Source organism: Hypanus sabinus, chromosome 3, assembly GCF_030144855.1.
Source record: "Hypanus sabinus isolate sHypSab1 chromosome 3, sHypSab1.hap1, whole genome shotgun sequence".
Taxonomy (NCBI): domain Eukaryota; kingdom Metazoa; phylum Chordata; class Chondrichthyes; order Myliobatiformes; family Dasyatidae; genus Hypanus; species Hypanus sabinus.
Window position 1 is genome coordinate 69,581,584 of NC_082708.1, and position 27,320 is coordinate 69,608,903.

At 39.5% G+C, this 27,320-nt stretch overlaps 1 protein-coding gene across 1 annotated transcript in view; it reads left to right on the forward strand.

Annotated features, from left to right (window-relative positions):
• fat3a (FAT atypical cadherin 3a) overlaps nt 1-27,320 on the forward strand; it is a 570,475-nt gene that overhangs the window by 352,266 nt on the left and 190,889 nt on the right. Inside the window, exons 6-7 of the mRNA XM_059964604.1 lie at nt 7,634-7,695; nt 26,257-26,571. Of these exons, the coding sequence (XP_059820587.1) occupies nt 7,634-7,695; nt 26,257-26,571 (377 nt within the window). The remainder of the gene's footprint in view (nt 1-7,633; nt 7,696-26,256; nt 26,572-27,320) is intronic.

The window sequence follows — 27,320 nt, forward strand, 5'->3', positions numbered from 1 at the left end:
AAAGTGAGGGGAGGGAAAGGAGGAGAAGCTAGAAGGTGATAGATGCAGTCAGTTAGGTGGGAAGGGTAAAGGACTGGAGAAGATAGGAGAGGAGAGTGGACCATGAGTGAAAGGGAAGAAAGAGGGGCTGCAGGGGAGGGTATAGGTCGAAGTGGTGAATAGAAGAAGAGGAAGTCGTGAGGGGAAAAGAAAAAAAAATACTGGAAGGAGAAATTAATGTTCATGCCATCAAGTTGAAGGCTGCTCATTCAGAATATACGGTGTTGCTCCTCCAGCCTGAGATTGGACTCATCATGGCAGAAAAAGATGGGACATATCAGAATGAGAATAGGGATAGAAATTAAAATGGTTGGCCACTGGCAAACTCCACTTTCAGCAGATGAAAGGAAGGTGCTCGACAAAGCAGTCCCCCAATTTACACCACTGTAGAGGAGGCCGCATTGGGAGCACCGAATACAATACTCACCAATGTAGAGGAGGCTTCAGTTATCAAATTCTCCTTCTGACTGGCTTAACTGTGTTGACATGGAATGGGACACTATAGACCACTATTAAGAAGCAGTTTTGCCAAGGTATATGTAGAGATCAGAGGAGTCCACCTGCTAGTAGATTCTTGAAAGAAGTGATTTGTAATGGAATGATATTTGGAGATGACAGATTAACTGCAGTCACGGATAAGAGAGCAAATAGCCAACGACAAATGCTTCCTCAGGAGTGGAGGCCAACAGTCCGGATAGGTTCAAAGGAAGTTATGAGAAAGTTGAGATAGAAGTTACTGTCCTTATCCACAAAGTCAGGTAAGTGACATAAGCGGTAACAGGAATTTTTATTCTCTCTGGAAAACTGAATATTTCAGTTTAATGACCTAATTATTTACAAACCAGTAAAATATTTTCATATTTTTGAAATGTAACTTTCATCATGTACATACATAAGAATTACAACAACCTCAGGATGTAGTTTAGTTGAAGATAAAGTCAAAGTTGATTTGTGTAATTTTTGAATTAATCGCAGCTCAATAATAATGCACCTTGTGTCCAATACTGTAACATCATGAAGCATGAAATTTAATGAACTCAATGAATTTTAAAGAAATTTACCATGAAATTATCCAGCAAATTAAACACCAAGAGCATGCTGCTGACTCTCAAAAAGTCACTGATTTATCGAAACATAATTTGTCGCAACTCAAGATACCGGATCTTCAATTCCGTGTGGAAATGTTTAGCATTCCTAAAGCTAATCTGTGACAGATGCCCCTTCTTTGATGTGTGTTTTGTCTGCTTGCTGTGTTTCATGGAGTATTATGCACTTAACAGTTATAATCACGGGTAGTGTGGCTGGATTTACTGTTGGAAGTCTCAGAAGGGTTCTTATATGCATCTAATTAACAGTGCCACTTCAAATGCAAAAAAATTACTGCAAACATAGCATTGTAAAATAGATTATAGCTTTCAGTAGCTGATCATCAGATTTGTCTAATTGCATTTATGATCTATTATTAGAATATTCAGCATAATTGCAATTACAATTTTGAGTCTGGCTCTGGAAACAAGCTATTCCCATAACTGAGGATGTAAAAATTTTCAGGAAAAGATGTGTTTAGTTAACGAAATGTACAAACTATTCACACTGCTGCACTCTATGATTTCTAACCTGTTTTCACATTTTTAATTATTTTAGATTCTTTTTATTTGTTTATTCTCTGTGGTTAAGTTTAATCTATTCTTGAGGAATTAATTTTCCTTCTCTTTAGATGAATTGTGCTATGTATTGTAGCACAAACAGACTAATGGTAGGCTTTTTAAAATGGCCTCTAAAAATATGGGAGCATCTCCAAACAGTGCAACACAGAGAATGTATCCATGTTTATAGTGGAAATACAGATTTAAATTGGAAATTAAAACACATAAAGGCATTCAAAGGAATCTGTGCAAACTCATTTATATTCAACTGTCCATCTCAAATTGAGCCATTTGTTTTAATTGTGTGAAAACCCAACATTTTAATAATAAGTTACAATTACTGCATGATATTTGTATTTAAACAGGTTGGTGAGTAATATGAGTAAACTATATCATCCTCATACATGGTGCACAGCATCACATAGTTGTTGTTAAACAGCACGGGTATATAACCTGGTATTGAGTTTCTTGGTGCCTTTTGAAGATTATTATAGTTAGAATTCAATAGTACAGTACTACATGATTATCTCAAACTCTGGAGTAATTGCTATCATCAATCATATTGTGGATGACACTCAAGAGAAGTCTATAGACTATGTGTCTTGTTCTATAGACAATAGCAAGAAAATACATAAACTGAAAAGGAGGCACTAGTTGTCATCTTTGGAGTGAAGAATTTCACCTGTTTCTATAGGACAGATCATTTCCATTTGTAAAGCTCATCTTATAAGCCATTCTGTTCCAAAGTTGACGATTAAATCTGTGGCAATGTCCAAGGTGCCTAGGTAGCCGGTTTAACACTCTTTATGCCTATGCAATTAAGTATTGGTTCTCTAAATAAAACACAGTTGCTAATAAATTATTCAAATTATTGAACAAAGATTCTGACCTAAGTAGTTAAGATATGATTTCTACCTTACAATTCGTGCCTCAGAATTTTTCAGTCACGGCTGCAGGAATTGTTCAGGAAAGTCAGCAGGACATGCTTCAAAACGTCTATCAGTGTGGTCTGAGATTAGACTAGATTGGATAAGTGTCAAAATTTAGTCCTGAGACCATTATACTGAGGGGGATTGGAATTGCAGACAGATTAAAAACAATTGAAATAGTTATGTCGAATATTTAGCCTCAGTGCCCTGAACGGATAGAGTTTTCACTGCAGAATTTGCAGGATGTATTGGCATACTAATATGAAACATTGTGCATTGACCAGGTAGATGTTCAGAACAATTAGTATTAGTTTGTCTAATTTGCCAGGAGTATACAAAGGTGGTATATTAAATATGTAAGTAGACCAGTTCAGAAAGTCCATGTGGATTTCTGTCTCAAACAATAAATATGTGGGATCCTGCACGGCAGCAGACAGAAAGTTGAAGATGTGGGATGGTCAAGTCTGAGAAGTGAGCATCCAACAAAGGACCACAGTTCATGTCATATTTGTGTAAACCTGTCAGGAAGTACACATGTTTCAAGCATTCTCCTAATGTTATTCTACCTTTAACGTTGTAGACAAATGTTTTACAGGTCTTCTGAAAGAAGCCTTGTACACCCTACCCTCGTTATATGTGGGGGATACATTCCTCGCAGTTGACGCATAATGTGAACAGTTATTTGAATGGAGAAAGTAGGGATGCGTTCCAGAGGGCTTCCTAAATATATTTTATCTGTAATTTATTCACATTTTCATACCAATATGATACAAAAACAGTACCACAATGCACATTTGTATTATATTTCATCGATTTAAGCTAATATTCAATGTAATAAATCATAGAAAGTTAACATACTAGGGTGTACAGTACTCGCCAACAGTAGCAGGTGTGTTCGCTCCGGGAGATGAGTGGTTGTTGTGGTGTCGGGCACCTTTACGTGGATAAGGTGCATGGATGGTTGTGGTCGTCAGGATCTTATCAAGCACAGCAAGAGGTGAAGGAAGAATCATAGAACTCTTAGAACTGCCAGCACTGGTTTGAAGAAAGTGGTGAGGGCTGTTTGCTTGGCAGCATTTAGTTCTTCAGCATAAATTTGCTTGTAGGGAAGAAGGGTTGATGGCAGAGAACGACTGAAATGCTGACTCCGTTCTAAACTTGGGTCTATGTCCATCACCATTTCTGCCAAGTGTTCCGACTTCCACCGTTCCCTCACTGTTGGTAAACTCCCGGAATTTTCAAAATCGCCTGTTGCGTGATAGCCCAGGTTATTACATCGGACGCTTTGGAGGCGTAGTTAAATATTTCAAGCACAAAATCACTGTACCACAGGTAAAACCAACAAAAGTTTAAGAGTGCAAGATCTCGCATCCACACCTTGCCGAAACTAATATGACACTGGCAGAAATGAGATTGTAAGGCGCATGCACCTGACTTGTCTTGGCAAGAAAGCAACGCTTTTCATCCCAATTGTCAGGCATGTGCACGTGACTTGTATTGGTGGGAAAGCAGTGCTCCTCGCATAACTGAGTTTTGGACGCATATAAGGAGACATTGGTAGAAATAGGTTCCTCGCATATTTGTGAATCAGCGTAGTCTGAAGACACATATAATGAGGATAGGGTGTAGAAACCAGTTTTCAAAGCTCTTCCAGTATGTTAATGAATTAATTGCTTGTTGGCTAAATTATTGTTTATCATTCAATTGTAAGATAACAAGTCTGGTGAGATAACAAAATTGTATGTCTGGGAACAGAAATGATACCAGTATAAATTGGGGAGAAAAGTCAGAAGGGTCCACATTGAGCAAATAATAGCAGCCAGACTATAAACAGATGTTGAAGAAATTTGTGTCAACAAACCTGTTCCAAAAACGGAACCTGTTGATGAAGAAGAGGCCTGTGTCATCAGTGAGTCTAGCCGTGATCCCACACATTCTTCAGATTGTGAAGTAGCTACAATACCAGAGACGCAAACACAATTAAGTAGGTCTAGTGTCTGATAAAACCAATTAATAGACTGAACCAGTAACTGTTGGATAACTGCGAAAAGTGTTTTGCACTTTGTTTCAAAGAGTGAAGGTGTGAAATAATATGCACATAGCTAAGTCATATTTGTGTGTAACATTAAGATATCAAAAATATGCCATACGCACGTGTTTGTTGTTAGTCTGAAACTCCTGGTGCCTTTAAGATTTTATTATAATTGAAATTTATCAGCACTACCAGATTGATTTTGCAATCCACCTGCAAATACATTATAATCATGTTTTATTTTTACTGTACCTGCAGATGAAGGGAAGTTTGTACTTACACTGGTTATTTTTGGAAATAAGCGTGTATGTTTCTTGGTTTCTCACCAGTGATTTGACTGAATATTGTTTCCTCATTTTAACTAACTCGGTCACCTTGAACCAAGCAAGATGGTAATTTTATAGTCTGTCTCCACACAAAGGTTGGGGGTGTTGTGCATAGTGTGAAGGGCTGTCAGAGATTACAGTGGGACATTGATAGGATGCAAAACTGGGCTGAGAAGTGGCAGATGGACTTCAACCCAGTTAAGTGTGAGGTGGTTCATTTTGGTAGGTCAAATATGATGGCAGAATATAGTATTAATGATAAGACTCTTGGCAGTGTGGAGGATCAGAGGGATCTTGGGGTCCAAGTCCATAGGATGCTCAAAGCAGCTGCGCAGGTTGACTCGTGGAATTGAACTTAGGAGCCAAGAGGTAATGTTGCAGCTATATAGGACCCTGGTCAGACCCCATTTGGAGTACTATGCTCAATTCTGGTCACCTCACCACAGGAAAGATGTGGAAACCATAGAAAGGGTGCAGAGGAGATTTACAAGGATGTTGCCTGGATTGGGGAGCATGCCTTATGAAAACAGGTTGAATGAACTCTGCCTTTTCTCCTTGGAGCAACAGAGGATGAGAGGTGACCTGATAGAGGTATATAAGATGATGAGAGGCAATGATCGTGTGGATAGTCAGAGGCTTTTTCCCAGGGTTGAAATGGCTGCCACAAGAGGGCACAGGTTTAAGGTGCAAACATGAGGAAATCTGCAGATGCTGGAAATTCAACCAGCATACACAAAATGCTGGTGGAACGCAGCAGGCCAGGCAGCATCTATAGGGAGAATCACTGTCGACTTTTCAGGCCGAGACCCTTCGTTAGGACTAACTGAAATGAAAGATACTAAGAGATTTGAAAGTAGGAGAGGGAGGGGGAAATGCGAAATGATAGGAGAAGACCAGAGGGAGTGTGGTGAAGCTAAGAGCTGGAAAGGTGATTGGCAAAAGTGATACAGAGCTGGTGAAAGGAAAGGATCATGGGACGGGAGGCCTAGGGAGAAAGAAAGGGGGAGGGGAGCACCAAAAGGAGATGGAGAACAGGCAGAGTGATAGGCAGAGAGAGAAAAAAACAACCAACTAAATGTGTCAGGGATGGGTTAAGAAGGGGAGGAGGGGCATTATCGGAAGTTAGAGAAGTCAATGTTCATGCCATCAGGTTGGAGGCTACCCAGCTGGTATATAAGGTGTTGTTCCTCCAACCTGAATGTGGCTTCATCTTGACAGTAGAGGAGGCCATGGATAGACATATCAGAATGGGAATGGGATGTAGAATTAAAATGTATAGCCACTGGGACATCCTGCTTTCTCTGGCGGACAGAGTGTAGGTGTTCAGCGAAATGCTCTCCCAGTCTGCGTCGGGTCTCACCAATATATAAAAGACCACACCGGGAGCACCGGACGCAGTATACCACACCAGCCAACTCCCCCTTTCTTTCTCCTTAGGCTTCCCGTCCCATGATCCTTTCCATTCTCCAGCTCTGTATCACTTTTGCCAATCAGCTTTCCAACTCTTAGCTTCATCCCACTCCCTCCAGTCTTCTCCTATCATTTCGCATTTCCTCCTCCCCCTCCTACTTTCAAATCTCTTAGTATCTTTCTATTCGGTTAGTCCTGTCGACAGCGCTTCTTCCAATAGATGCTGCCTGGCCTGCTGTGTTCCAGCAGCATTTTGTGTGTGTTGTACAGGTTTAAGGTGCTTGGGAGTAGGTACAGAAGAGATGTCAGGGGTAAATTTTTCATACAGAGAGTGGGTGAGTGTGTGCAATGGGCTGCTGGCAATGATGGTGGAGGTAGATACGAAAGGGTCTTCTAAGAAACTTTTGGATAGGTACATGGAGCTTAGAAAAATAGAGGGCTATGTTAACCCTAGGTAGTTCTAAGGTAGGGACATGTTCAGCACAACTTTTGTGGGCTGAAGAGCCTGTATTGTGCTGTAGGTTTTCTATGTATGTTTCTATGTCACTGGGAGGAATACAACAAAAGAAGGAGAACTTTGTTTAATCTTGTTGAAGGGAATGCAGACAAGCTTACATTTCCAAATTGCTATCTTAAGTCCCCAGGATTCATCTCAATGCATTCAACCAGTTTCCCAATCCTTAAAAGGAAGAACACAGATAAGGTGGCATAGGGGGATTTGGAATCCTCTCACAAGAGCAATGGCAGCAATGAGTCACATCAAAACAGGCTGACCCATTTTTCGAGCCAACTGAAGAAATCACTTCAGTTATTTCAGGGGACACTTCCATCTTCCCAACTGCTGACTGGATGTCACCTGGAGTTGGAGTGCATTTTAGTATCCTGTTGTGACAATAGCCAACATTTGCATTAATTCATGGTGTTCTATCGGCTTCAAGCAGGAATTGTAGGTATAGTTAAAATGCTGGGCAGTTACTTTGCAATAGGAAAAATTGTTACGAGAAATGGTTGCATTTATGTATCTATTTTCATAACTTTAGAATGATCCAGAACACTTTTGCAGTCAATTATGTACTTTTGAAGAACAGTCATCTCTATAAGTAGGTGAGGCAGAATGTTCTGTTTTACAAGTTTTCTCACTTGTTCCTGTTGGGCTGAATGAGTTTTACCATGTCAGTCTTGTTTAGTTCTTCAGTAATGAATCTCCCAGATAACTGTTAAATTAGCATTATTCCTAATTATTTGTTACAGGTTTGATCATGACCACAACAAGGAAACTGGACCGAGAACAGCAAGCAGAGCATGTCCTTGAGGTAGGTCTTGCAGTATTTATGTGCCTTATTGTAAGCATTGCAGCTATTTTATTGGTTGTGCTTCATGGAGCAGTTAATTGAACTTGGCAGTACTGATGCCTAGGTCAAAGACGTTTAAATCTATCTGAAGTTACATGTTATTTTTCCATTTGTAACTAATTCTACATTTGAATATAATCTTTTTGGAATATGCAAGTTATAGTGCAATGCCAACATGATGCACAGCAGAGACGCAGTGCTCTCCAAAATGGGTCTGGTGCTAAGCCCATTTTCAGGTGTATACGTTAGAGTACATCAGGTTATCTTTCTTAAATATTACAAATATTTTTTAAAGTAAACATAATGAATCTCAAAAATGCTCCTCAATTACACTGGATCATGAAAGGCTTTATATTTGAGCAATATGCAAATATAGTAAAGCGGAGAGTTGGGGGATGGGTGGGAAACACTTCTCATTAATAATACAGTGGAAGGTCCCCGGTCTAAGTTCCTTGGGATGGAGCAATATTGTAAATATTAATGTATTTGGATTACAGAGAACAGTGGTGTTTTTTTAATATCCAAATTAATTCTTAAGTATTTTTGTAAGGAGTCAAGTGTGATTTGTGTAATCATATACTATATAAAACAAAACAAAAATGTGTTTACTGAATTATATGATCTGACATTGAGGATGTGGGGAAACGTGATGTTTTTCAATGGGATTGCCGAATGTAGTAGCGTTCAGTTTTTTTGGACTATAGTTACACAACAAGGAGCTTTTTAATGCAGTTTGTAACCAAATTATCGATGGTGCCCAAAGCAACAACTTTTCTAACTTGGGATTCATTTTAAGCTGAAACTACCTTCCGTTACCATCCTTTTGAGTCTTTCTGTAGGCAACTTCAGTACCAAGGAATGGATGCGTTGGCCTGTCCTCTATAATGTTCAGTCACTCAGTGTCAGTCATAGAGTCACAGAAACAGGCCCTTTGCCTCATCTAGTCCATGCCAAACTATCATTTTGCCTAATCCCGTCGATCCATAACTGGACTACGAACCCCCCCCCCCCCCCCAATACCCTCCCATGCATGTACTTACCCAAACTTCTCGTAACTATTGAAATTGAACCTGCATCTACCACTTCCTATGGTGGCATGCCAATATGGCAATCAACTCAGTTGAAAAGAAGCACAATCATTTCAAATGAAGACTAAAATACTTTTGAATTCATTCCTCTACAACAAAATTATACCTTTCTAATCCTACTAAATAAAATGGCCTGTACTGTGTTCTAACTTAAAAGAGAGTTATTGAAATATTTGCTTCTCTCTCTATTATTTCCTTTATGCTCTATCATGTTTTTGATACTTTGGGAGGTGACTCAAGTTAGTTCATTCTAACAATGAACTGTCACAAACAAGAGACAAATCTACATATGCTGGAAATCCAAGCAACACACACAAAATGCCGGAGGAACTCAGCAGGCCAGGCAGCATCTTGGAAAAGAATACAGTCGTTGTTTCAGGCCAAAACCTTGCTTAAGCGTTTTGGCCTGAAACAACAACTCTGCTCTTTTTCTTGATGCTGCCTGGCCTGCTGAGTTCTTCCATCATTTTGTGTGTGTTACTAACAATGAACTGTATTGTTAATCATTCTCCAGTAGCTTTATCAAACTATTCTGAAATTATTCTAAGTCTTGAATTGGTGCGCTGTAATAGTAAAACAGATGACTGGATGGATAGGAAAAGGCATCCATTTATATAATGGCTCCCAGGATCGTATTGCATCCCAGTGCTCTGATTGTTGTGAAGAAAGCTCTTCGCAATGATATTGCTATTATTGTAGTATAGGGAAGCACAGCCAAGTGAAATGTATACCTAGTGAAATCCTACAAGATCAACAAAGCAACGAACTAAATAATTTTAGTGCTGATGGTAGAAGGATGATTGTGTGGCACAAGTACTCTTAAGAATCCTGTTCTTCAAAATGTGCCATGTCCACCTAAAGGAAGAATAAACCGTAATAACATTTTTGTTTAAAATTTCCTCTGGAAGATTATTCTGTTATCAGTATGCAGTATCATAAACCTTCAGTGGTGTCTAAGTACCTCACTAATGACCTTATTTAAATCCAGTGGATCACCATCCAGAACCAAGGAACTTAATAAATCCTAAAAGGATGAAAAACTGAAGTTCATAAAGTCAGGTTATCATTCTGTATTATAGCATTACATTTACACTTGACAAATCTTACATGACGTTTGACAAGTCCAGCATAAATGCTATTTGTAGAGTGGAGGCATCCAGTGCTGAATTCTCACAATCAATACAAGTATTTGAGCTGTAGAAATAAAATTACTAAGCAACCTATCATTAAACCATAGCTGTTCTCTGATCAAAATGTTTTCAGTTTTTTGTTTATTAGGATACTGCCTTTAGATAACAGTGGAAGGTTTGTGAAGATTTTGACAGCATTGAACTGTCCAATAAACAGCAAGCTGCCATTAAATATGTGGAGCCTATGCTCATAATGAATGATTGTTGAATGATCCCTGCAATGGTTAAGTGATTTGTAATTTCATTGCTGTCTTAAATAACAGAGAAAGCTTCACCTTTGCATAGCTGTCAACCGTACCTTTTTAACAAAACTATGTCTGAATATACTCAACAGCAACTCTGTAAATATAAAACTTGTATTTCCTAAGTGGATCAATGAAGTTTCCAATTTGGCATATACGAGGGGTGATTGAAAAGTTTGTGGCCTAAGGTAGGAGTCGATTTTAGAAAACCTAGCACATTTATTTTTCAACATAGTCCCCTCCTACATATACACACTTAGTCCAGTGGTCATGGAGCATATGGATCTTGGACCTTCCGAAAGTGTCCACAGCAGGGGTGATTGATAAGTTTGTGGCCTGAGGTAGAATGAGATGAGTTCTATAGCTCTCGTTACATGCACATGCAGTTCAATTCTTCGAGTGATTATGCAGAGAGTTTGAAGTTAATAACTCATCAGGAGTGATTGATGTTCGTGGCCTAAGGTAGAAGGAGATGAGTACTCCCTTTATCTGTGGGTTTGTTGGTGAGGTGAGGATTAGTGTGGAGAGAGTGGGTAGCAGTGTGTTTAGAAGGAGCGAGGTTGGACTTGGAGTGAGAAGTGGTGAAGTTGAGACAGTTGATGTCCTATCCGCAGTTAGCAATGAAAAGATCCAGGTCAGACTGAAGACCAGAGCAGGTGTCCAGGAAGAGGAGGAGGGTTGAAGATGGGAGAAGGGGTAATTGGTGTGGGCTGGAGGTGCTACTAGCAATCTGCACAGATTGTGCTTTTCTGTTTAGAAAGTTGAGCATTTAATTGGTGGTGTGGGTCCTGAGGCTTCTGTACCACCTTCCTGATGGCATCAATGAGAAATGAGCATGACCAGGGTGGGGGTCTCTGATGATGGATGCTGCTTTCCTGCAACAGCATTTTGTGTAGATGTGCTCCATGGTGGAGAAGGCTTTACCCATAATGCACTGAGTCGCATTCACTGCGTTTTGTAGGATTTTTGTTAGAGGGCATTGGTGTTCCCATACCAGACTGTGATGCATCCAGTCAATATACTCTCCACTACACATCTATATAGGTTTGTCAAAGCTTTAGATGTGAGGCTGAATCTTCAAAAACTCCTAAGGAAATAGAGTCACTGCCATGCTTTCATTGTAATTGTACTTGGATGCCGGGCCCAGGACAGATCCTCTGAGATGATAAAACAGGAATTTAAAGTTGCTGATCCTCTGATGAGGACTGGCTCATGGACATCTGGTTTCTTTCTCCTGATGTCAATAATCAGCTCCCTGGTCTTTCTGACATTGAGTTTGTTGTTATGACACCACTCAATCAGATTTTCAGACTTCCCTCCTGTATACTGAATCACCACCACCTTTAATTTGGCCTTTGACAGTGGTGTCATCAGCAAACTTGAATACGGCTTTGGAGCTGTGCATAGTCACACAGTCATAAGTGTAAGCGAGTAGAGCAAGATGTAAGAACACAGCCTTGCGGTGCACCTGTGATGATAGAGATTGTGGAGGAGACGATGTTGCCAATCTGAATTGACTTGAGTGTGCATGTGAGGTAATTGAGGATCCTGTTGCACAAGAAGGTATTGAGGCCTAGGTCTTGGAGCTTATTGATTAGTTTTGTAGGGATGACGGTATTGAAGACTGAGCTGTAATCAATAAAGAACTTGCATTAAAATCACATTGGCATAGAAACTAAGCATATATATCATAACATGACTAACCATATAACTGTGTGCAAAGACCAAATTCTGGTTGGATGGTTGCTTTGACAAAAATCCTGATGCAGTGTAGGCATGCTCCCAAGCTTTCAGTTACTTGCCATTTTAGTTCTATGACTCGGGTGTACCGCTGACATCTTTGACCTAAACTCCTAGCACACTCTCATGAAGCTCTGCTGAAGCTAGAGGAACAGGTCCCATCTTTTATTTAGCCACTTGACAATCTTCCAGACTGGACACTGGTCAGATTACTGTCACGTTCCCATGTTTATTGACTGGGTTTGTAATAGGTTTGCAGTCAACCCTTTCATCTTTTGTTTTCATTACAGCTTCCTTAGCTCTGTTCCATCATGCCTTTTGCTATCGAATCAGTCTCATCTGCCACCACATCACAAGCTCTCTTGTTATTCTTCCCTTCATAACTGTTATAACTGTTCATAACTCCAACAACTTCCATTTCTGGGTATTCCTAATCTGTTGACTAATTCCAGAAGCCATTTTAAACTCTCAGCTGTCGTGGTGCAAGATGGGTGGTCTACAGACTAGAAAGCATCGAGTCAAAGGAGGGGTATTTCATGAGGTATATTAATGTGCTTTATTAAACTATGTTTTAAAAAGGCCTTTCCAGTCACATGGAAATCTAAAATAAAAGCAAAAAATGCTGGAAACACTCAGTAAGTCAAGTCACATCTATGAAAAGAGAGATGGAGTTGATGTTTCAGGTTGAAGATTCCCAATCAGAACTTTACAGTCACATGTTAAGCTAGTGCTAATTTCACATTTGCTTGTAGTGTCATTTGTAATTCACACATACAATTGAGAAACTTATTGCAAATAAAAAGCTAAGAACATGAACGATTCCAAGAAGGATTGAAGCAAATAGACACAGATTTGAAAACTCTTAATATCTGTAGAAATGCCTGAGAGTGATTGTTGTATAATTTAAATGCTAACGCTTTTTGGAAATTTTACTTCCTAAGATGTGGAAATACACTTTACATGTTCAATCATTAGAAACCAATAAAGAACAATTTTTCTCAAGTTGTCATTCAAATTTGAAAGAAGCCCCAGTAGGATTTAAACATGAATATGTGTTAGAGTGTCAACATTACCTCTGAAGTTCAGCTGCTTTTAAAAGTGTTTAGACCATGAATGTAGATTCTGAGGAACAGCTTAAATTGGCATACTGGTATCCTAGAGAAAGAATGTGAAAAATTTGTGAATTGTCCGCATGGTGACAATAGATGGTTAGAAAATACAGTGAAGGACAAGAAGGTGGATGGTTGGAATTAATCTTTTCAAACCTATGATAGAACATGTGGGACTTTTCTTTCTTCCTAAAATTCTTGGCTGACTGTTATCTCAAAGCTGGTTTACCTGACTTTACCTGAAGGACATCATAAACACAGACTTTTCCTATTAAGTGCAATTAATTCCTGGCCCTTACGTTTGTTAGCATTTGGATAGCATTAGAGTCATAACGTTCAAAAATGTTTTGACTCATGCAACAAATGGATCCTTGGTTTCCACACTCGCAGACCCCAGTCAGTTCTGATTGGCAACAACATCTCCTCCACAATTTCCATCAGCATAGGTGCACCACCAGGCTGGGTGCTTAGCTCCCGCTCGACTCACTTTACAGTTACGACTGTGTGGCTTAGCACAGCTCCAATGCTATATTCAAGTTTGCTGATGGCACCACTAACGAAGGCTGAATCAAAGGTGTCAACGAATCAGCATATAGAAGGGAGATTGAAAATCTGGCTGACTGATGCCATAACAACAACCTCTCACTCAATGTCAGCAGGAACAAGGACTTTCTCTATTGAATTCAGGAGGAGGAAACCAGAGGTCCATCAGCCAGTCCTCATCGGAGGATTGGAGGTGGACTTTAAATTACTTGGTGTCGGTATCTTGGAGATCCTGTTCTGTACTCAGTATGTAAGTGCAATTATGAAGAAAGCACTGCAGAGCCGCTACTTCCTTAGGAATTTGCAAAGGCTCCACATGACATCAAAAACTTTGACAAACTTGTATAGATATGTAAGTGGACAGCATACTGACTTTCAGCCTGGTATAGAAACATCCAATACCCAGTCTATTATGGGTAAAGCCTTCCCCACCAATGAGCACATCTGCACAAGCAACCATCATCAGGGACCCCCATCACTCAGGTTATGCTATCTTCTTACTGTGCACATCAGGAAGAAGGTACAGGAGCCCAAGGACTCACGCCCCAGGTTCAGGAACAGTGATTACCCCTCAACTATCAGGCTCTTGAAGCAAAGGTGATAACTTCACCCAACTTCACTTTCCCGTCATTGAAATGTTTCCATGTCCTATGGACTCAATTTTGAGAACTCTTCATCTCATGTTTTTGATATTTATTGATTTATTTATTTATTATTATCAGCTCTTTCTTTTAGTATTTGCAGTTTGTTGTCTTACACACTGGTCAAATGCCCAGGTTGGTGGGGTCTTTCATTGATTCTATTATAGTTATTATTCCATAGTGTATTTATTGAGTATCTCGGCAAGAAAGTGAATCTCGGTGTAGTGTATGGTGACATACATGTACTTTGATAACAAATGTATTTTAAACTTTAATTCTGGGATTAACAAATTGAATTTTTACTAACTATGGTTTTATTTACAAATTTTCAAGTGGATTAATGATTCATTAGTAGAAGGCCCCCGTCAATTAAAAGAAATGTATGCTACTTTTCTATTTCAGTGCCACTGTAGCAATTGAAGTGCAAATAGTGATAGCAGCTTTTGCAGAATCTGGCTCTACCACTGTTATTACCGGGCTATTCATTTATGCAAGATTCTGAATTTACAGCTGGTGCTGGATTTGATACAGAAGAAATCAGAGCAGAAGTAGGCCATCTGGCCCATTGAGCCTGCTTTGCCATTCAATAAGGTCATGGCTATGGAGTTAGTTTGTCTTCCCTGCACACATTGTCAAGGAGCTCCATTCAGAAAGTCAAGAATCTGTAGAAAAATTCACAACAATTTTGTTGAGATGAAGAGAATGGCCTTTCAATGCAGGTTACCTTTATTTTCAAGCACGGTAGCTGAAGTTGAATAATGCAAATTGCATTTAAGTGTTAATCTTTAATAAGGACAAACTCTGATGAACCAGCTTCCAGGAAATTAGTTCGTGCAGTACATAAATGCCATTGTGAGTTCTCTGTTATCTGGCTTTCATTATATGACAGTTTTTTTTATTATTGAAAGGCTATTGCAAGAGCTCAGATGGCCCATTTAAATTATTCTGTTATCACTCCCTGTTCAGAAATCTTTTGACTAATGCAGTAGATTCAATCCTTTCCCTAATGGCCATGCTTTACTCTGGATTATATGATGCAATTATAAAGCACTTTATCACTCAGTAGCATCTCAAGACTTTTCACGGAATTAATTAAATATTTGGTTTGATCTCCCAGTGAGCAGAGAATCGAATGAATACTCTACAAGGGCAAAATCGATTTTTTTTAAAAATACTGGAATATTTATTTCTGCCCCAGTTTGTAATGCTGAAACTTAATAGAAGTATACTGTCATGCCAAAGAAAAAAAAACGTCTTATATCTGAGAATCCAGGAATCCAGAGCCATAATATTGGCTCCACTTCAGCTATTGTTCTGCTGCTTCACTGATGCTGATCAGCTCTCAATTTGTTGTATGTAGCTGTTTTTGAAACAACTTGCATTGTCCTGCAAATTGTTTAAGCCAGTTCAGCTACTGCTCATAGTAGGTGGGTCATGTTATCAGTAATACTGTAGCACTAATTTCAGAACGTGTGCTGTTATATTGAACTACTACTGTCCAGTTAAATGCCATGTGTTAAGTGTTCTTGGGGAAATAAGCACTTAGCAAAACTTTTGCATTGACTAGTTATAGGCCAGCTGACTAGAAACAATATTAATGGTCAGAAATATGATGATTGCTGTTGCAGAAGTGTTAAATACCCCTAAAGTCTTCTAGCAGTGATAAAGACAAGGCCAGGATTCTATCCTTGACCACAAGCTTTCAGCTTATTTCTTCCAGAAACAATGATGGCTACTCTTCGGAGCCGTCTACATGATAAAGAAATATGAGGAAGTCCCACAGAGTAAGACAATGTGGCAAAGGAGGAGGACGGAGACAAGAGTGATTATCTCAACCGTGAACTGTCAGTGAGCAGTTCCAGAAGTGCAGCTGTATAAAAAAAACAACAACAACATGAACTGGAAATCTGATGTAAAACTGAAATCTTATTCACATCAGAAATATGGAGGGTGTTTAAGGACCACATGCATGGGGTTCTGGATAGGTTTGTTCATACTGGTACGTGGAAAAGGTGTTAGGGTAAGGCACCATGATTGAAAAGAGAGTCAGAGCACTTGGTCAAGAGGAAGAAGGAAGCATGCTTAAGGTTTAGGAAACAGAAATCAGGCTGTGCTCTTGAGAATTATAAAGTGGCGAGGAAAGAGCTAAAGAAACGATTAAGGAGAGCAAGAAAGGAACAGGAGAAAGCCTTGCTGCGTAGGGGATTAGGCAAAACCCCAAGGAGTTCTGAAGAAAAGAAGATAACTAGAGTGAGGGGTATAAGACTCAGGGATTAAGGGGGAAATATGTGCCTGAAAGAGGAGGAGGTCCTTAAGGAATACTTTGCTTCAATATTCACCATTGAATGGGCCTTTGACCATTGTGAGGTCAACGTAGAATAAGTTTATATGCTAGAGGTAATGTTGAAGCTTCCAAAAAACATTATGTTAGAAACGTTTCTGGGGACTGATGGAATTTAGCCCAGGTTACTACTGGGCAAGGGAAGACTTGCTGGGGTGTTAACAATGATCTCTGTGTTCTCCCTGGTCATGGGAGTGGTATTGGGGGATTGAAGGATGGTATTTTTTCCATTTTTGAAGAAAAGGAATAGGGATAAGACCAGTGAGTACTACATCAGTACTGGGCAAACTATTGGAGAGGATTCTTAGGGGCAGGATTTCTGAGCATTTGGAGGCAGTATGTAGTCATATTACTAATAATCAACATGGCTTTGTGAGGGAAAAGTTGTCCCTCACAAGCCTAATTGAGTGTTTTGAGGAGCTGACAAATCAGATTGAAAAAGGTAGAGCAGTAAATGTGATGTATATAGATTTTGGTAAAGCGTTTCCCCATCATAGGCTCATCTAGAAAGTTGTGAGACTTGGAATCTATAGAAATTTGGCTTGGGAATTCAGAATTTCCCACAAATTGGTAGTGAATAGAGTATATTCTGCCTGGAGGTGGGTGAGTTTTATATCTGACGAATGAGGAGGTGGAGTGGTGGGTCAGTAAGTTTGCACATGAAATGAAGTTTGGAGATGTTGTGGATGATATAGTGTCACAGGTTATAGCAGGATATAGACAGGATGCAGAGCTGGGCTGAGAAATGGCAGGTGGAGTTCAATCCAGAAGAAGTATGAGTTGATACACTGAGCTTGAAGACAAGGTTAATGGCAGGATTCTTAGCATGTAAAAGAACATGGGGATATTGGTGTCGAGAACTGTAGATCCCTCAAAGTTGCCTTGTAAGTTAGTATCATGGCTAAGAAGCACAGTGTTTGCTGGCCCTCATTAGTAAGGGATTGAGTTCAGATCCATGAGGTAATGTTGTCATTTTATAAAACTCTGGTTACACATTGGAGTATTGTGTTCTGTTTTGGTCACCTCATTGTAGAAGAGATGTTGGAGTTTTAGAGAGGATGCACTGGAGATTTATCAGGATGCTGTGTGGATTAGAAAAAAAGGTCTAATAAGCATGGACTGAGGAAGCCAGAGCTTTTCTCTTGGGAACAACAGACGATGAGAGGTGACTTGATAGAGGTGTATAAGATTATGAGAAGCATCGACAGGGTGGAGAGGCAGCATATTTTTCTAGGGTGGCAGTGGCTAATATCAGAAGACACTCATTTAAGGTGAGAAGAGAAAAGTTTAGGGACTATATCAGAAGTAGTTCTTTTTACACAGAGAATAGAGGGCGCCTGAAACCCTCTGCCAGGGCTTGTGGCAGTCGAGGCTGTTACAATTGAGAGTTTTAAAAGGCTCTTAGATAGGCCGTGAATGTAAGAAAAATAGAGGGTAATGGGCTGTGTAAGAGGGAAGGCTTAGATTAATTGTGGAGTAGGTTTATTCAGGTCAGCACAACAGAACTCTTGTGCTGTTCTGTTCGATGGTCTAAAAAGTCATTCTGTAAAAACAGCAGGTCAAGCAGCATCTACAGAAAATGAAACAACTTTTGGTCAGGGAACCTTCAACAGAACTGGGAAGAAGAGATAAAAATGGTGACTAAGTGCAGAGAAAATGGTGGTAGAAATAGGTAGGACAAAGAAACTGTTTATGATGGGGCGTGGACCAGCATTCCCCTCCTCCTCCTCCCACACTCCCATGGTTCCCGTTCTCACCTCCTTTGCTTACCAGTGTCTATCACTGCAGCCTCTGTGTTCCTGCTTATCTTTTTTATCTTATTTTATTGCAGTTTTCTCCAATTTTCACACTCCCCTCTGACCACCTCGTTCCATCTGTTTTCTATTTATATTCTTTCTCTCTCTCACTCTTTGCCTCCATTTATCATTCACTTACCACTTCATCTCAGTTCCACCCCTCCCCTATCTGGTCCCACCTCTCCGTTATCTTACACCCCCCCCCCCCCCCCTCAGGTCACCAGTCACCTGGGCTCCTGACTCACCACCTCACCTCTCAGTCCTAATGCAGAATTTCGTCCAAAAGCATCAACAATTGCTTTCTTCCCTTTAATGTTATCCATCTGTGTTTCTACTTACACCCCAAGATCCCTCCATCCACCAGTACTCTAAGGGGTCTGGCCATTTGCTTTCCTTTTGCATTTGCTCTCCCAAAGCGCATTACCTCATACTTCCCCCAGATTAACCTCTGCTTTCCATTTTCTTGCCCAAATTTCCAGCTGATCTATATCCTGCTGATGGACATAAAATTGGAGTGGAAATCAATCATTGTGCATCCACATGCGAACCAGGACTTAGGCAGAACTGGGAGGATTTACTGGCTGAGTCTTTGAGGACATAAATAGATATCATTCAGATCTCAAGAGCAATTTTTCAGTTTGTTACCTGAGCTACAGACAATTCCTGTAGGTTTAAGCTTAAAGTGCAGTGTTTTTAATTATGCTTTGTTGGGGGAATGAGTTATTCACTTCGGATAAGCTGCACATAAACCGCAGAACAATGCTCAGGCAAACTGAATAATGAAGTCTATAATGGAAGTTTAAACAAATAAGCAGTGAAGGAAGATCTACATAAGAGCAAAGTTACAAGTTTATTGGGTAACCTTAAGACGATTGTGAAAAGTAAAAATTTGGTTATTTATGAATGGTATTATAGGCATGAACAAAAATGTAATGGCAGTACACTGGAACATAAAACCAATTCAAAGAAAAAGACCAAACTGTTAAACACGCTGTGTCTAAACGCACAAAGAATTTATAACAAAATACTTGAAATAATGCTACCAGTACAGACCAAGTACATGGCCTTATAACTGTGACAGAGTTGTTTCTGAATGGTGATCAAACTAGCTCTTTAGGATGATATTTAGAAAGGATGATTTGAAAGCAAAAAGCATCAATGTGAGCAGAGATGAGAGATAGCAAGAACAAAAAACTACTGTGATTTACTCCCTCCTTTAAAATGAAGCTTTTAATTTTTATAAAGACTGGGATGATCAAAATGATAAAAATTCTTTGAAGGGAGAGATCACAAAGCACTAGAAAAATACTACCAATACTATGTCAGCTAAATTTGTCCAATCGCTGACAGGATTAAAAAAAACACGACGAGTCCTTGCTCAGGACAACATCCTTTACGCGTTTTGTTACAATTGTCGGCTCGGAGTACCTCCCACAGCAGACACACTGCAAACATTTTGAAATACTTTTTCAGCAAATTTGAAGATTCATGAGGATTAGTCAAGTAAGCAGGTTAAAGAAAATATTAAGGAAAAGAAGAATATTATAATGTTACCAAGAAAAAAAATCTGAGAATCAGAATCAGGTTTATTATCACCGGACAGCAGTTCAATACCATACATAACATAGAAGAAAAATAATAATAAGTTAATAAATCAATTGCATTATATGTATATTGAGTAGATTAAAAGTTGTGCAAAAACAGAAATAATATATATTTAAAAAGTGAGGCACTGTTTACAGGTTCAATGCCTCATTTAGGGAAGTCATAGGAAGAAACAATGATAAGCCAAAACATTGGTTAATATGGAAAAGAACAATGATAAAATTAAATTAGTAGAAACTGTGTGAATACAATTTACAAAGAAATTACGGAAACAAAGGCTGACAGATCTCCTTGATGTGATAGCTTTTATTCTAGCATTGAAAACGAAGCACCAGAGGTAACTCTTTTGATCTTCTAAAGTTTCCTCAATTCTGGAATGGTCCCAGTAGATTGTAAGACAATAAATATAACCCTGCTATTTAAGAACTGAGGAGGAGATAAATAGGAAATACAAACGAGTTATCCTGCTAAAAGGTGCCAGAATCCATCATTGGAGGAAATGGTAAAAAATACTTTAAAATAATGCGATTTTTCAGAGTCCTCTTGGTTTTATGAATGGAAAATCATGTTTAAGAAGCTTAATAGAGACTTTGGAGAATGAGGTAAGCAGGATCAATAAGGAAGCTGCCTACAGATGCTCAGTGAATGTTTGAAACTCAGGTGTAATGAGTGTAAAACTTCCTCTTCGTGTGGCTACTGCTATAGTTAGTGCTGCCCCATTTGCAGTAGCAGCCCATTTGTTTGAAAGAACATATTTTCTCTACATTTAAGATCTTGTCATTTGCCTTCACATCTTTCTGAATTCTACCAGTATGTTTCAAGACATCTGGTATATTAATAAAATGGCAGTTGATTGAATTCGTACATTATTACCAGTCTACATCTATCCTTCTATTGCAGTTGTTGCACACTTTCTCACAAGTACATGCTAGAGCAACATCGGCCTTTATTGCACTTTTATTTTAATCTGAAGGTTTATTAAATATGTTGCTTTAATCGTTCTGTGCTCATTAGGGTATGATATCAGTTCTGAAGAAGACTTCATTTTCTATTTTTACTGTATACTGGAGGAAACCACATTCTGTGCAGCATATGGCGTGACTTTGTTAAGAGTATCATTTTGACTATCAGCATTCAGTGTTACTGTGATAAATAAGGCAGCAATTATAGGACACAGTGGAGAGCGAAGAACCAAAAGTGAACGTTATGGGGAAGCTGGGTGTGTGGCTGGAAGTTGCTTGCTGGGAGTGAGAAGAGGACTGAAGAGCATTGTTGTAAAGAGTCAGGAGAGTTGGTTTGAGTTGGGGCAATGATCGACAGGAGAACTTCAATGTGCTTTAGGTAGGTGGGGAGAAATTGTGGGGCTAGTCGAGGAGACAGATCAGTTGGGACTTTGAGGGCATCAACAGGAAAGAGATGGTAACTGGTATGATAACTAATCATGAACACTTGAAGGCAGCTACATTGACCTTGGCATTGGCCTTGGTATAGTCAAGCACTTTAAGTAATAGGCTTTCAATTCAACCTTGTATTAGCTATTTACCCTCGGCCGGTCACTGACTTCATCTGTGTGGTACAATTTCATACAAATAAGCGTTATTTGTCTTTTTATGCTGGTGTACAAACCCTGTGGATTCATACGTATCTGCATCAGGAACAGAAGGCAAGCAGCTGCGAGCAACCCCTGTTCACAAAAAGTATCTAATCATATTTAATACTCTGACTTATTGGCTTACGAGATGGTACAGAGGAGGGTCATATGTACTTCAATGTCTGTGTCTTGTATTTGGGTCCGTTCCCAACACTCTTCCCCCCACCGTGTGACAGCTTCCTCTGGCGGACAGAGCGTAGGTGTTCAGTGAAACGGTCTCCTAGTCTGCGTCGGGTCTCACCAATATATAGAAGGTCACACCGGGAGCACCGGACGCAGTATACCACACCAGTCGACTCACAGGTGAAGTGTTGCCTCACCTGGAAGGACTGTCTGGGGCCCTTAATTTTTCATATAAACCAACCAACTACAGTAATTTTGTTCTTTTTCCAATTTATACGGTATGGGCTTCTAATTTTAAAAATGAACTCTAATAGTTCCTTTGGTATTTATTTTCTGGCTATTATTTAAAATGAGGAAGAACAACTTATTTTTCTAGAATGGAAAAATTGCAAATGATCAACTTCATTCACAGCAGCAGTGAGCAGTGACATTTATCATAGCTTCATAAATTGAATGGAAAAGCAAATTCTACTGAAGATACGAGCTGTTGGCAGAGAAATACAGATAGGTTAAATGAATAGGCAAAGGTCTGGCAGGTGGAGTACAATGTTGTTAAATGGGAGGTCATCCACTTTGGAAGGAAACATGAAAGAGCAGATTATTATTTAAATAGTAAAAGGTTGCAGCGTGCTGCTGTGCAGAGGGACTTGGGAGTGCTCGTGCATGAAACACAAAAGGTTGGTTTGCAGGTGTAGCAGGCTATCAAGCAGGCAGATGGAATGTTGGCCTTCATTGCTAGAGGGATTGAATTTAAGAGCTGGGAAGTTATGCTGCAACTGTGCAGGGTACACCTGGAGTAATTCATGCAGTTCTGGTCTCCAAAATTGAGGAATGATATACTGGCTTTGAAGGCGGTGCAGAGGAGGTTCACCAGGTTGATTCCAGAGATGAGGGGGTTAGACAATGAGGAGAGATTGAGTTGCCTGTGAATGTACTCGCTGGAATTTAGAAGAATAGGAGGAGACCTTATAGAAGCATATGATATTATGAAAGGGATAGATGAGATAGAGGCAGGAAAGTTGTTTCCACTGGTAGGTGAGACATAGCCTCAAAATTCCAGGGAGTAGACTTAGGATGGAGATGAGAAGGAACTGCTTTTCAGAGTGACGAATTTGTGAAAAACTCTGCCCAATGAAGCAGTGGAGGCTACCTCAGTAAATGTATTTAAGACAAGGTTCAATAGATTTTTGCATAGTAAGGGAATTAATGGTTATGGGGAAAAGGCAGGTAGGTGGAGATAAGTCCATGGCCAGATCAGCAGTGATCTTATTGATGGCGGAGCAGGCTCAATGGGCCAGATGGCCTACTCCTGCTCCCATTTCTTATGTTCTTATGTTCCTTCACCTAAATTGTTCCTTGTAACATGATAGTGCCATAGGTTCGCTGTAGGTGGAAATTAATATCCATATTGCACTAACAATAGAAAATCAACACATTGTTTTAACCAAAGAGCATTTGAGAGTTAACTTCAGTCTAATTTTGTTCACCGTTAATGGCATCTCTTCTTATAAACCAGACTGATAGAGCCTTACAGTAATTTTAGTGATTCTGTGACATCAATGGTGATGTGTTTAGTGGAAGTAATATAACACAAAGAAGAATGAAGTTAATAACCATTCTAACTATGAAACAAATGAAACACAAATGTGTTGATCATCTTTAAAATTCAATTCTTAAAGTCATCTGCTGTAGATTTATCTATTTATGGCCTTCTATGATATTAAAGGAAATACACTGGGCTAGTAGGTAGGTCTAACAGTCTGTTTTGGAGTTGGCAAAACGTATTACATGGAAAGAGAAACAGCATATTAGAGTGAATTCCTTCCAGTTTGATAGAGGTGCACCCTTTGTATTTTAAATTGAGTGGTCTACGCCAGTGGTCCTCAACCACTGGGCCGCGGACTGATACCGGGCTGTGAGAAAACAATATGATTTGTCAATATGAAACGATATGAGTCAGCTGCACCTTTCCTCATTCCCTGTCACGCCCACTTGTGAACTTGAAATAACCTACCAAATCATACCAAGTAAGATATAAAACCTAAATAACAGTAACATATAGTAAAAGCAGGAATGATATGATAAATACACAGCCTATATAAAATAGACATAATGTCTGTACAGTGTAATTTCACTTAACAGAATCGGGAAGATTAAGCCAAAACTGATTTGTAGAGAAAAAAATCGGCACATACATGCATGTGCACTTCATGTATGCACATGTCACACATGCGCACACAGGAGCCCGTGCAAGGCTTCATGGTCATGGTAGTCTTTCTCGGGGATAAACACAAGTGTCCTGTATTTGACTGCTACTTTTGTCCCTTATTTGGGAGTGAGAACCCTACTTGAACACCCCCCCCCCACCCCCCAGTTGGCAGGTCTGCAAGAATATTGTCAATATTAAATCGGTCCGCGGTGCAAAAAATGTTGGGGACCCCTGGTCTACACCATGAAGCAAAGTGCATGAAGTTACATTTGTTGATCCATTGGTTCCCTTGTGATGGAATACTGCAGAAATGAGCAATCAGACCATTATGGAAAGTCTCAGAAAGATTGGCAGTCTGCTGTGGATTTTTGAAGTTTAAGGAACCTTCCTGCTCCTTGAACTACAAAAATCAATGCAGTATCATCACCGAATATTGGGAGAAACCACCAGTGGTCTCATTAAAAGCTGCCGATTAGAATGCTTCATTAGTAGTCCCTAGAAGTAGTTTTCACACTGCGAATCTCAGTGGAAAGCCGTTGTTCTGAAAACCTCGAGACGAAGACAGAAGCCCGAACTGCATGCTTTGAGTAGGTTCCATCCCTGATCTGCAGGAATGGAGTACAGAGTGCTCAGTCATGACTATTCCCACTCCATTGAGCAGGTTCTGTCCACCGTTAGTTCAGCCAGAGTGAATCTTTAGAGCTGAATTTAAAACACAGGGATCTGTGGCTGTTAACACATACTCCCAGTGGCTTAGTGTTCTTCGTGAGTGCAGCTATAGACCAGGAATATATTTGGTTCCAAGCATGAGTTCCTGCTGAATTGGGCATAATTAGAAAGATTACAATGACCATCAACATTTCTCATCATGGGCAATTAAAAAAAAATCTCCTGATCGTGATGACAGTTCAGCAATTCCAAGGTGAAAATGCAAAGGCATGGTTGTGGAAGCAAGTTCAAACCCAACTGTGATTAATCCACTTGGTTCCATCCTTCCAGTTTCTGATAGGCTAATACATCACATTGACACAGGACTTCATTGGCACTTGGAAAGCTACAGAGTCAAGCTACAAGATTCTGTGAGTTCCACAGGCATCCATCTGTGGAATGTGACAATATGAATTCCAACACTGACAGTGTGAAATGTCAGCAATTCCATGCGGAACCTCTGGCAATTGAGCCAATGCCTTTCACTGTGCCTGTTTTTGTTAATATTTCATTCTTCTCAAAATACTCGGCAACCAGGGGAGGTCAAAATTACTTGAGTTATTTTGTGCATGACAAGTAACCATATGGAGTAGCAGATATAATCAAATTCATTGATTCAACTAACTCAAATGTGTTGCATAATAACATTGGAAGTTCTGAGATATATGCTATCTGGTGGATCAGTAAGTTTCTGTAATTGGTGTATTGATCTGGACAAGCTCTGTGCATGGAATGCACAGTATATTTTCCAAGTTTGTGAGACCAGGCTTTATTCTCAAAGTTTATGCATGTCTGTAATCTTTTACTATCAATGTTGTAAGCAAATTGAGCTGATCTTTCCTACTTAGTGATTCATCTCACACTTGTGCATGTGTCCCTCTCCCTTTCCCTTCTTCTCTTGTTTTCCCTCTCCCTCTCACTCTTTCCCTCTGACTATTTCCTGTTCCTCTTTGCCCCTCTTTTCTGTCTTGCTTCATCCCTCTTCCTCCAAACAACTCTCCACCTCTCCTTGGCAGTGTTCTCTACAAATGACAATGTACATTTAAATTAAGGAGCTGTTATTTTGGAAATGGAGAAAAATTCCTTGAGTTGAACAGATCTTAATAGTAACAATTGATACTAATTGTTTCAGTTTGAAGCTGCATACAATGGAATTATTTGGATATTCTCCGCTTTAGACATACCTTATACTTATTTTTACCATAAAAAACATGAGTCAAATATCCTAAATGTTACATTCCCCTTCTACTTGTTAAAGTGTCTGCATTTAATTACGTAATTGTATCTTAAACAATTGGAACATTTGCATCATGATTTCAGCTTGTGTGTTGAAGTGCTTAAATCTTGCTGACGATATAATTTATCTTTAAAATGAGGAAAATAATTAGCCTTCAAGGCAAAATGGAAAATATGGGAGATGATATTTTGGGTAAAAGTTGAAGGGTAGCTTATAACACATTCTGGTTGATATCTCCAATAATTGGAGTTAGTAGGAACAGCTTCCTGACTTGATATTATTTTGCTAATGGCCTGCAGGTGACAGTGACAGATGGAAGCTCTTCTCCAAAACATTCAACTGTGTGGGTCGTGGTACACGTGTTGGATGAGAATGATAATAAGCCCCTATTTCCTCAGAAAGTCTATCAAATCAAACTTCCAGAACGGGACCGCAAGAAACGCAGTGAGCCAATTTATAGAACTTTTGCATTCGATAAGGATAAAGGACCCAATGCGGAAATTTCCTACAGCCTAGTGGATGGAAATGACGATGGAAAGTTTTTTATTGATCCCAAAACTGGCATGGTTTCCTCTAGGAAACAGTTTTCAGCTGGAAATTATGACATCTTAACAGTAAGATTTTATTTTCAGTTTTATTTAGTAAAGGTCAAATGCTCTTAATGTAATAATGCTCTTTTTTTGCTTGTTTGGTGCCCTCATTAAATATTCTCACATACAGCAGTGTAATGGGGTATCAATGCAGAATCAAATTTTCTAATAATATAGCCTAATGACAGTCTGAAATGCACAGTAGCTATTTTATTAGGTACAACTATACACCTGCTCATTAATACAAATATCTAATCAGCCGATCATGAGGCAGTAATGCAATGCATAAAAGCATGCAAGCATAGACAAGAGGTTCGGTTGTTATTCAGACCAAATATCAGAATGGGGAAGAAATATCATCTAAGTAACTTTGACTGTGAAATAATTGTTGGTGCCAGACAGGGTGGTTTGAGTATCTCAGAAAATACTGATATCCTTGGATTTCCTGCTCAATAGTCTCTAGAGTTTGGAGAGAAAGGTGTGCAAAACAAAAAAAAAAAAATCCAGTGAGCTTCAGTTCTGTAGGCACTAACACCTTGTTAATGAGAGAGGTCAGAAGAGGCTGGTGCAAACTGACAGGACTTGCCACTGAATAAGGAAACTTACTTGGAATGTGTTCTTGAGACCTTGTTATACACATGACTAAAAACTTCCACAAATATACAAAGCAGTTACTGGTATCGGGGATGTACAGTATGTTCCCATATGCACTTCTGGGACATCAAAATCAATTAAGGTGTGTTTAAACTGAATACGTCCATAGTTTAGTATCT